The 11,765-nt window shown below is 31.2% G+C and overlaps 2 protein-coding genes across 3 annotated transcripts; one reads left to right on the forward strand and one right to left on the reverse strand.

Moving 5' to 3' along the window:
* Positions 1 to 389: 389 nt before the first annotated feature.
* Positions 390 to 6,961, reverse strand: LOC141459724 (origin recognition complex subunit 1-like). Of its 2 annotated transcripts, none has more exons than XM_074139089.1 (15): positions 6,659 to 6,961; positions 6,393 to 6,537; positions 4,929 to 5,072; positions 4,762 to 4,846; positions 4,587 to 4,658; positions 4,151 to 4,234; positions 3,875 to 4,012; positions 3,512 to 3,699; positions 3,211 to 3,319; positions 2,962 to 3,126; positions 2,010 to 2,159; positions 1,370 to 1,485; positions 1,107 to 1,265; positions 788 to 912; positions 390 to 692 (listed from the first exon to the last, which is right to left on the reverse strand). In XM_074139089.1, the coding sequence occupies exons 1-15, from the start codon at positions 6,666 to 6,668 to the stop codon at positions 535 to 537; spliced, it is 1,848 nt and encodes a 615-aa protein (XP_073995190.1). In that variant the 5' UTR covers positions 6,669 to 6,961; the 3' UTR covers positions 390 to 534. The 2 variants fall into 2 exon arrangements, with proteins under 2 accessions (XP_073995190.1, XP_073995189.1); XM_074139088.1 differs by having other exon boundaries at positions 4,929 to 5,081; positions 6,659 to 6,960.
* Positions 6,962 to 7,775: 814 nt separating this feature from the next.
* Positions 7,776 to 11,122, forward strand: icln (chloride nucleotide-sensitive channel icln). The gene is made up of 5 exons (XM_074139144.1): positions 7,776 to 8,021; positions 8,215 to 8,360; positions 9,450 to 9,626; positions 9,713 to 9,790; positions 10,863 to 11,122. Exons 1-5 carry the CDS (start codon positions 7,903 to 7,905, stop codon positions 10,958 to 10,960), a joined length of 618 nt encoding a protein of 205 aa, XP_073995245.1. The 5' UTR covers positions 7,776 to 7,902; the 3' UTR covers positions 10,961 to 11,122.
* The last annotated feature ends 643 nt before the right edge of the window (positions 11,123 to 11,765 follow it).

The raw sequence follows: 11,765 nt of genomic DNA on the forward strand, positions 1-11,765 counted from the left end.
TTCTAGAACCCTTGTTGTACATTGAATACTGATATTTCATTTAAATATTGTGTTTTCACCAAAAGACAGATTTCTTTTCTCAGTTCAAAAAAATAAAATCTAAGAAAAAGGTGTTTGACTGCACTTAACGCATGAAATCGCTTAGATGTGGCTGCAAGTGTCCAGTTGTTGCTATAAATACGTTTATTCGTTATAAAAATTATAAATACGTTTATTCGTTATAAAAATTATAAATACGTTTATTCGTTAAAATGTTTCTAAATACATAATTATTTTAGTTATTACAATTCATTTCAATTTTGTTTTCTTACCATAATTTATTCAACTCTAATCTCAAAACAATAAAGGAACGTAATTAATTCAAATTTTAAAAGATAGATCTGTGGCTCTCAATATTTTTTATTTTTGGTTTAACAGTAAAAAATATATATTTATTTATAATCCTTTTTCTAAATTAATTATTATTTTTTTAAAAACTTAAATATAACTTATTTCTTAAAGTCAAAGTACTCCCATACTCTCTGCAATTGCTATTCAGCAGTTTAGAGCATAATGTATATCATCAGGGCTTACGTTAAGTGATAATTTACGTTTTAAATCTGTACGGTGTTCCCATTCGGCTACAATTAAGCCAGAATCAGCCAGAACATTGCACAATGTCGCTACTTCTCCGGGATTTGGTACCAAAATACCTGTGAGAAACAAACAGATACAAACACTAATAAATTTAAAAGCATTTACAACAATAGACAGAAAAAACTTTTAAAATTCATACTTAAATACAAACCTTCAAGTGAACAAATTGTATCAAGTTGATTTAACAAAGCACCTAATGTGGTTTCTTCTACACCAACTCGTAATACTTCGTCTTTAATTGCTCTCAAAATTAGTTTGCACATATTACTGCAATTTCTACAATAAACAGACTAGATAAATTCAAATTACTGATATTAATGGAAGATAATATATCAATATATCTACTAGATTTATTAGTAAACGTAATTTTAGGTAAACCTAAGATTTTTTATAAGAATTTCTCCATTATGAAAAACCTTAAAACTACTTTAAAGAACTAACTTAAAAAAAAAAAATGAACGGGTACTAACTTTATAGCTTGAACCCTAACTCCTGTAAAAATATTACTAATAACTTTTTCAATGTCAAAAACACTTATTGGTTTATCAGAGTCCGAATCAAAAGTTTCAATAGCACGACGACATATATCTAATGCACGACGTGCATCACCCGAAACAGCCGCTACCTTCCTGTTAAGTAATCAGAGAAACATTGAATTTAGAATATTAGATAAAGTTGACAACTGTTAGCTAATTTATATTATTTCAATAAATATATAGTGACACTCTGTTACCTTGCCACAAGTTGAACAGCGTCTGCATGAAATTTCTCATTTTTTCCTAACCGGTTCATCACTATTTCTTGAAGTTGCTGATAAGTGTAGGGTTGAAAAACCAATCTTGTTAAACCCTGTAATATTTATATACTAATCGAGAATTTTTATAAATGTTTAATTCACCTAAATAATCTTGCACACGGGCGAGGTTGACTTTCTTGGCCTGACGGCAGTGATTGGCATTTTACCTCAAAGATGGCTTAATTTTTCTACGAATTCCCCTTTTTTTCACTGCATTTTGTCGAAACGTTTTTTAATTTTTTAATGAATAGAGTCTTTTCCTGAAGTCTATTCCATTCCAACAAATTTACACTACACATCTATATTATCCAGAAGTTGTACACAGAAAATTATTCAACTGATGAAGTTGTTCTATTTGTTATACGTTACTGTGATAAGTGTACCATTACAACAAAAACAAAAATTACATTAACAGCTATGCCATCTGAGTGCAATGCCAACATTTTTTCAACTTATCCTAGTATTAAAGTCATCAGTGTTTCAAAACAAGCTGGTATCTTAATAATAATTTGCAACTTTGACTTTGTGTTGTATATTTATAGGTGGGCTTATTTATTTATATTTATAGGCTAAGTACCATACGGCTGGTGATTTTTCCTTTTAAAGTCCTCTCCGGAAGATCCATGGTGTTTGCAATGGTAAGGATTACAAGTCGGGAATGATGCTTGGTTGTCCATTCCAGCAGGTTGTAAATAACATCTTGCCGTTTGTTACATAGGTAATCCAACTAAGCAAGGTCCATAAAAAATAATAATATTAGAAAAATATATTTCACCTTCAGTTCAGTTACAGTTGCTCTTCCACTGAAGGGGTTAGATAATTTATTTTCTATTCTAGCATACCTAGTATTTGTATGTTATTTTTTTTTATTTTTTTTTTTTCTGGCGCATCGACGTCTGTGGCCATTAGCGCCATTTGTATGTTATTATTATTAATTTAAGTCGAGTCAACATCTCAGATCTATGGCGCCAGAGTTTTTTTTCAGTGCACTGCCGGCCTTCGGACTGTGTTCTCATAAGAGACAACACTGTCTCTTATGTGTTCGTCCATGACGAACAGTGAGCAGTAAGAGGCTACTAAGATGAGGAAATCTAAGGGTAGAAAGGACAAAAAATAGGACTCCTTGAGAGTAATGGTACGATAAACACTGAGCTAATCCCTTCCTTGCACTATTATTAGAGAAAGTGAGAGAGATTATTCTCTGAAACTTAGATCCATTAAAAGCAACAAAAAATTTACCTTTATATAAAACAGAATAATCTCTCTCTTAAATAAATAAAAATAATCACCAACTTCTTTCAGGCAAGGCTTAACGTCCAACTACAAAAAATTATTAACCCAGTTACTAGAAAAATTTGTAACAAAAAGTGTTTCCTTGGTTATCAAGTCAGTAAGCAGGTCTTCAAGTAGGATCAGGGCAGGAAGATGAAGTTCGCATTTATTGGGCAGAATGTCTGAGAAGTATGGGGCTGTTTTTGAACTGAGCCAGAAAAAAAAAAAATGTCCGTTTTAAAATATTGTTTACTAACCTCATCTAGTAATAAAAGAGTTGTACGCGTTGGTCTCCCTAGAAACTTTTTCTCTAAATTTTTTAAAGCAAGTTCCATAATTACTTTGTTACCTGTGAGCGCTTGCCATATACGAACATAACTCTGTCTTGGTTCGGTCAGTCGCAAACCATTCACTTCCACAAACTAGAGGAAGAGAACAAAAAAAGGCAAACTATAGGTGATATTTACAGTTTTAGTTTTACAAACTGCTGAGTCCAGCGTACTTACATCAAAACTGGGGATCTTTTTATGTTGGGAATCTTGCTGTAAACTCTTCACTACAGCATGCACTGTTGCCGTTTTTCCAGTACCAGGCACTCCACTAATGTACATACAACTGCAACAAATAAATGAATTACTGTTAAATTGCATGCACAAGTAAATGTAATTAATACTATGGCTTCCGATTTTAACTTTTGCGGATGAATTAGCTACTTTTCAATATCATCCAATTCTGGAACAGTACAATAACGCTGAAAAACTGAAGCATACTTAAACTATGTCATCTCAATAATTATGAAATATTTACCCTCCACTTCCATCCAGAATTTTTCTCAACACGTAAGTCCTTATATTGTCATATTCGGCATTTCTGCAGGGTAATGATCCTGACGTAGTGAGTATTTGTAAACTGATTCTAGCTTGATCTAACATAGACGTAGGATTTGTTGTTAAAACTCTTTCTCTTGCTTCCAAGAATGTAGGAGTTAATACTTCCTGTACAAGCAGTCTTAAAATTAATAGAATATTTACTTTACTATTGTTTAATAAAGGATTATAAAGTAATTAAAAGTCCAGCAATATTGACAGAGACAGTTATGAAGGGAAGTGACTTTGTTTAAATGCATACAAACATTTCCTTTCTAGTAATTTCATTAGTGGTACTAATTACCCTTTTAGAAGATGGTGTGAGATCAAGTCTCTTTCTTGCAGATTTCAATTTGATCCCTTTCGCTGGTAAATCTGAAGATCGTGGGCTGTCATTTGCATAAGGTACTGAATTTTTGGGTGTCTTCCTGCTTCGAAGCACCTTCAAAAACAAAAAATCACACTATCATATCTTATTAGATTAAATTATTTGCTAATTATATTAAAAATAAAAATTTCAGAGATGGATCAAAATTTAAATTGTAATAATTCAAATAATAAATAAACGAAATAAACTTACTATCGTATTTTTGTCTATATTTAAGCAATTAGACCTATCATCTGTTGCTAATTCGTCTAAAAGTTGAACCCTGGACAACACGACCTACAAAGTAATCAAACAACTGCACGGGAAGAAATAAAAAAACAAGATATGCGATATGGCGGGTGATATAAGATGTTCAGTCTCATACTTCTATCTTTAATTAGATCAGGTTGGAATATGTTTTGGGCCCCTCTGGGGTCATCCTAAATTCTAATTGGGTAACCATCAATCACATCAGAAATGACAGCATGTTGATAGAGGTTTACTACATTACTACTATAATAACTATAGTAACATTACTACTATAATAAGAATTGTCTAAACAATAAGTTTCTTTAGGAGAAACTCCTAAATTATGAAGAATGTGGATGTGCATACAATTTATAAAGATAAATGTTACATAAATCTATACCTGGCATTTTTTAACATCTAAAGAAGAAAATTCAGATTCTAAATGTTCGTCAACCAACATCTTCATTGAGCCCTAAAAATTTTAAAATAGTTTGGCTATTTAATTATACATTTAACTTAATGCAATAAAAATATAAATAATTTGTAATATATAAAAATAATGTAATAGAACTTACATCAGTCTGTTTTTTAAATTTATCCCGAACATTATTTGTAGATTTCTTTTTTAAAAGAATTGGTGACACCAAGCAATTGTCGGTTCTGAATAAGGTACATAAATCATTCCAAAAAGTATAAAAATGAGAACGCAAATTATGTAATTAATTAATTAATAAGACCTTACACTGAACTTTCGGCATCCGTAATAGATGATACATTTTTCTTACTATTACTTTCAAGTAATTTCTTATGAGATGGGCTTTTCTTGGGAAGTATCATCCATTCAGGGCTGCTGTTATCTGTTAGTCCATCTTCTTGTAGTAACCTCCTACACCGACTATAACTTGTTATTTAATTAAATGTGTAGTGGGGAGGAAAAAATTACAAGCTAGACATGCATTTTCAATGCATATTTTTTTCAGATGAACTTAACTGAATTTAGTGTCTAGGGCAGAGGTAAGTAGGCTAACATAATATACTTAGTAATTTCGAGACTAATTTTAAATAAAACTAAGACCTATAACTAAACTAATACTACTATAAACGCAGTTTGCAAACACATTTGTGAGTTACAATCCCCTCCGGTAAGACATTATGGCGCTTTTTTCGAGTACATTAAGATGTTCTCTCCAAAAACTTTATTTATGACTGATATTTCGATCACCAGGAAAAAGTGTAGGAAGAGCGTCAAGGGATAGTCAACAGTAACTACTGTCCTCTTTCAAGAATCTTCCTGTACAACCTAGTATTCTTAAATCGAACTGGTGTGCGATGGAAAAAGGAGGCAAGCTTGGGTTAAGGAAGAGCAATTTCTTTTACGGGTGTTTCTAAAAAAAATTTATCAAGATAATAAGGCAATCATCTGTCTTGTAAGTTTTCCAACATAAAAAAAACTTCTTTACGATGTAAAATACAGCAAACTCTGCTCAACGTCTATTGACCACAAGTGGTTATTTAGTTGCTCAATATTGGCTTTTGAGAAAGTCTATAGTTTAGTACAATGTCCATAAATGATACTGAATATTTTAGTACTTCACAGTATCGCACATAATAAGTTAAGGGGCCAAAACATGGACCGTTAAGAAAAGTCTAGTGTCACAATAAACTCACTGGCAAAAGTTTCCTGGCCAACACTAGAAGAATCTAAGCTAAAAAAAAATCGAACAGATTATAGAAGTGATTGATATTAAGAAAAATATATTAAAAGAAATATGGGACCTGAGATGTATTGTGGTGCTGGATTCGATTCCCGGGCTAGACCTTGATTTAATGTTTAATATGAGTACTTAATGTTTTGTTTATGACTACTTTGTTAAGTATATTGCTAGTCGCCTCCGTCCATGACAACTAATTTGGTAGTTGGACGTAAAAAAAAAATAGGCATTGCATTACTTTTACTTTTTTATTGAAAGAAATAGTATAACAAAAAATACTATTATTCGTTTATCTGAAGTGCAGGTACAGGGTGACGGTCATTACGGAATGTTTTTACAACTGGCAAATAGAAAAGAGAAGAGGTCTAGAAAACCTGGTGAATGACATAGAGGCCATGTACTACAGAAAGAAATAGCCTTGAAAATGTAAGCCTATAATGAAATTTAGTAGAGGGAAAGTCTAGTGAAACGCCGGTAAGTTTCATAAAACTGACCTGTGTCGCAACGGTGTTTTCTCCTTTGCTTCAGAATTGTTTTGTAAATGTAAGCTCAAAGCAGGAGGAGTCACACTTCTTCTGTTGAGGAACTCAATTAAAGAGTGACCAGTACCTTCATTACTGACAGATTGAACATTTTTACCTGCACATAAAACTTTTCTCTTGTGAAAAATAGTTACAACTAATCAACCTCAAATACACTTTCATGAATATACTATTGCATACTACATTAATAATAGATCATTTATAATCAAAATCAATACCTTGTGGCATTATAACTTTAATAACAGGGGATTTTATACTTTTAAAAATGCATGATGTACGTTCATTGATGCTGTTACGGCAATATATAAATTAGAATATAAGCGTGACAAGTCAATGCCGAAACTATTTAAATTAGATAATTAAAATCGAAGAGTATGTTTAACTTGAGGAAAATGCATCGTACATAGTATAGTAAAAATAAAAATAGAATTATACGCAAGTAACAACAACTACATTTAGTCGTAATGTCAAAATATTAGTGTTTGGGTGATGTATTATTTCCCGCCAAATGTGCAATTTTAATTCGTAGAATTCATACATACATCCCAGCGCCCCAAGGTTGCCAGATTAATATTATATTTTGTCACAAAATGTGTAAAAAATGTATCCAATGAACGCAAAATGTTAAGAAATATATAAAAATTTTGTTAATTGTTTGATAATTATGGGTAGAATTTTGTCATTATTGTTTAGATTTTTATAATTTTCTGTGCATTTGTAATCATCAAAACTCATATTATTTATTAAATCGTTTTAATTAGATAAAAATAAATTTTCACAATAAAACTTCCAATATAAGTATAAGTATTTAAATCATTCATAAGGTAAGTAGAAAGGCCTAAAGAAGTATTTTTTTTGGCTTGATTAATAAAGTGATAAACTTTTGATAGATCTGATTTGTTCAATTATTGTATTTTTAATTTAGTTTAATTGTATGTTTATTAACTGTATAACATGATCGTCTTAATCTAACCAATATCTAAGTTATAAGTTAAAAAGTCGCACAATTGTATTTATTTTAAACTTCAATATAATATTAATGAAGCCAAATCAATAAAAAAAATTCCGTAAACGGCTAAATTGATATTGTGTAAGCCAAATAGTACAAAATTTTATAAAATTCAAATGTAAAATTTGCTCAAATTGAATATGAAAGAAAAGCCAATCTAGAAACTCTAAGACAGTCAACATTAGCGGGGTATAAATCTAAAAATATTTAATATATTTAAAGAATTAAATTTAGCCAATTTGCTTTAGATATTTTTTTTTCTTAGTTTAAAGTGTGAATAATGAAACAATATATATCATAAGAAAGTCTGTTGGCAATACTGTTTTATTTTACTTGTTCACGTTCAGATTCAGAATTTAAGTATCAAGGAAACATGTAAACAATGTACAAAACATTAAGAGGTACAGCGTGCCGAAATTTGATGTAATATTGTGACAAGTGCTTTTATTTAAAATGGTAGTAATATCATCGCTTCCACCGCCGGTGGAAGGTGTAAAGCTTGAACAGCCTTCTACTCGTGTTTTTATGAACGATAAAGAATTGGGAAAAGGAGTTTTGTATATTGCCGAAAGGTACTGTAGTACTGAAAATCTTTTGATTTTATGTTATTAATTGATTCAGTAATAGTTACAAAAAGTTGTAACTGATTAGAATTTGTCTAGATTTATATTTTTGACGAACTTAACCATAGATTTTAGTCTTTACAAAAACATTATAAAATGTGCATTATAATTTTCATAGTTTTTTAGTTTTTTTTCTTTACAGTCGTTTATCCTGGCTTGACAGTAGTACAGGTCGTGGTTTTTCTCTGGAATATCCTCATATAAGTATTCACGCTGTCTCCAGAGACCTACAATCATATCCTCACCAATGTTTATATGTTATGGTTGATACAAATGTTGATTTTACTCGTAAGTCACATCAATATGTATTTTTATTCATCAACTTGTTGAACGAGTAGAAACCCTCTATGGCATCTACTGTTGGCTAAAAAACAAATGAGTTAAATAAAATTTTGTTCGTTCTCTTACTTGTCACTTCTTCACCCGGCTTATGCGAAGGTGATTATGTAATAAGAACACTTGGAGGTCGGAAAATAACTATTAGAAATTTTAAAGTTTGATAAATACATCTTATCCAAGTATTTTCATCTTGTAACACCGGAGTCGTACTTTACTGGTTCATCTCCCATCTTTAAAAACTAGTTTTAGATAAGGAATTATGGTCGCACATTATTAAATGCTGTACAACTAGATGTTTGGATGGTTTTTATCAAACAATAAAGCATCACACTCCTTTAATATACGTTTAATGTTTAAAATTGATGTTTTTGTGTACAATTTTCATTTAATTTTTGCTTATGTTCTCTTTCCTAGTAGTAAGATCTTGCAGATTTTAAATTTTCAGTTTTCTCAAAAAAATATATGTCATCAGAGTACGAAACAGTGGTATTTACTAAATGTTGAGTATTTTATGATCCCACAGCTACCTAAAAATGAAAAATTTAGAAAAAATTCAAATTTAGCTGCCAACAGAGGATGCCAAAGTAAGGTTTTGGTCAAAACCATCTACTGAAAGTACTTATTTACTGATCATTTTTCATTTCTTGAAGACTTTCTAAAAAATGGTCTATTTTCAATATTGACTACATAGATCTTTAACATTCTTTTAAAGTTTTATCCCATGATATTAAATATGGACACTTCTGAATAAGGGGTTTGGCTTCCTTGTAATCATGTTTGGAAATAAATGTCTAAATTTGAGGAAATCGACTGACCTAATTGGCACTCAGCAATTAACTTTTTCAATTTGAAAATATTCTCAAAAATAGCTCTTAAGATTTTTTTTTTCAAAAACTTTTACTAATTGTTCATATGTAGTTCAATAACTTTTGACCCAATTTTCTGGTAAATTCGATTTGTGATATTTCCTTTTTTCATAATGTACGGCCCTATTTATTTGACTATTAAAGGGTTAACTGTGTTTTCTTTTATTTATAGAAAATAGCAGCAATAATGCGGATAGCAATGGTTCAGGAGATGATACTGAGGACGAGGATGATCAAATAACTGAAGTTAGATTTGTTCCTGATGATCACGAAGCTTTAGACGCTATGTTCGTGGCAATGAATGATTGCCAGGCGTTACATCCAGATCCTAATGACTCACTCTCTCCTGGTAAGTTTGTTTCTATGATGCAGTTTTTTTTCTCTTATCTGGAAATTCTGCTCAGAGATTAATTTGAATTTTTCTCTGTTATTTAGAAGAAGATTTCGATGAAGGGGAAGATTTAGATGATGAAGATGAGGATGATGATGAGGATTTTGTAGATGCAAATGGTGGTAAGTAGTGATAGCTTGCCTCATGGTTATGTAATTATACATAATTCAATTACTTAAACATTATATATAAAATTGTATTTTTCCACTTCATGTTTGAAAAGTATTCTCCAACTTTTATTAATTTGCAAAATATTTGATGAGACCGTCAAAACTGAATCTTAGATAACTCATCTTCTTCTACACTTATAAGAGATGAGGGCATACAACCTGGATTGTTCTGTAGTTCTTCTGATGGTATTATTAATCTACTCCAACGAAGAAAATAAATGCTAAGCTGTGCGATTTTGTAACATTTATTGATATCATATTTTATTAAGCTTAGCAAGACTTAATCAGTTCCTTCCTAAAGCCCACACCCCCATGAATGAAACTAGCTTAAAGGCAAATCTATATTCAATTCTGAATCGAATGTCATTTCATTCATCAAAATCAAACACCTCCTTCATATTTTCATAAAAAAAAAAGTTGAAGAATCACAGTTTATCATGTTTACAGTAAGCAGCATAAGAATTAGAAGATTAATTCTTTCGAAATATCAATTTTTAGAGATTTCAGATTATATCTTTGACGGTTATAGACAAACATTAAGATTGATGCGGTTGTTTATTTGGCATATTTTAACTTTTTAAAGCTCGGATATGACTAATTTTTTTTTTTTTTTTTTTTTTTTTTTTTTTTTTTTTTTTTTTGCGCATCAACAGCTGAGGTTATTAGCGCCCGGAGCTTTTTCCAGTGCACTGCCGGCCTCCGGACAGTGTTCTCTCGTTACAGACAACACTGTCCATCACCGGACAGTGAGCTGTAAGAAGCTCCTAGGAAGAGAAAATCTAAGGGTTAGCAGCTGGATTCGAACCCGGGACCTCCGCGTGGGAATCGAGTACGCTAACCACATAGCTAATCCCTCCCCTTATTATTATTATTTTTGAAATTGCACAAAAACAAAATCTGACTCAAGAGACTTTAAAATTGATTTTTTTTGTTTTGTTTTTTTGTGAAAACTAGAAATCGATAATTTCACGATTCCAATATATGTCCTTTACATTGAGTTTTAAAAGCACTTTGTTTTTTGTAGAGCTTGCAACAAAGAATGGAGATCATTTGAAAATGGAAGTTGAGGGACAATTTGATGATGCTGAAGAAGCAGAATCTGGTTTCGTTGAAGAAAGCTAATAAAAATTCTTATTTTGTTAACTTGAAATGTCAGGAATTTATTGTAATATTGATTTTTTGTTCCCAATGAATATTGACACAAAAATGTAACTATTTGTGATGTGCATAACTTTATCGTATTTTTTTTTTGTGAGAAAAATAAATCGTAGTTTGTGATTTTTACGTTCGAAATGTTTTCTGTTTTTTCCACCAGAATCTTGTGGTAGTTCAATGATGATGGATTAAAATATAATGTAGAAGCGAGGAATTAGGGCTATACTGATTTGTAGCCGCTGGGTTTTCAGTTATTTTTACTCCTCTTACTAGGCGCTACGGTAGCCGAGAGGTTAATAGGCGAGAGCTGCAAAGCTAATATGCATTGTGGTACTGGGTTAGATTCCCAGTCTTAGGCCTTGGATTTTATTTAATGGTTAATAAAAGAAATTTACAGTGAAGTATGTTGGCCGTCCACGTCACCTAATTAGAGCAATTGGACGTAAAGCCCGCCTGAAAAAATAGGCAATTACCACTACTTTACTCCTCTTACTAGCTAATCCAAAATCATTGAACAAAGTATTGAGATATCAAATTTTTAGTTTTCGAGTTTTTCACAATTTTTTTGGAGGCCCCCGAATCGAAAAAATTATTTTTCTGTGTGTGATAAAAAATCTGTACTTATTTTACGGAAGAGAAAGTTAAAAACCATCAATTACAATGGCTGCTGAAGGAAGTAATGAGAGTTTTACATCACTTTCTTTTAAATATTAAGCTAATTATGATTATTATCTTCAAGCATCAGACGGTTTATAACTGGGTTACAAAAAAA

Source organism: Rhodnius prolixus, unplaced genomic scaffold, assembly GCF_049639745.1.
Source record: "Rhodnius prolixus isolate KJV_2025 unplaced genomic scaffold, Rpr scaffold_17, whole genome shotgun sequence".
Classification (NCBI taxonomy): domain Eukaryota; kingdom Metazoa; phylum Arthropoda; class Insecta; order Hemiptera; family Reduviidae; genus Rhodnius; species Rhodnius prolixus.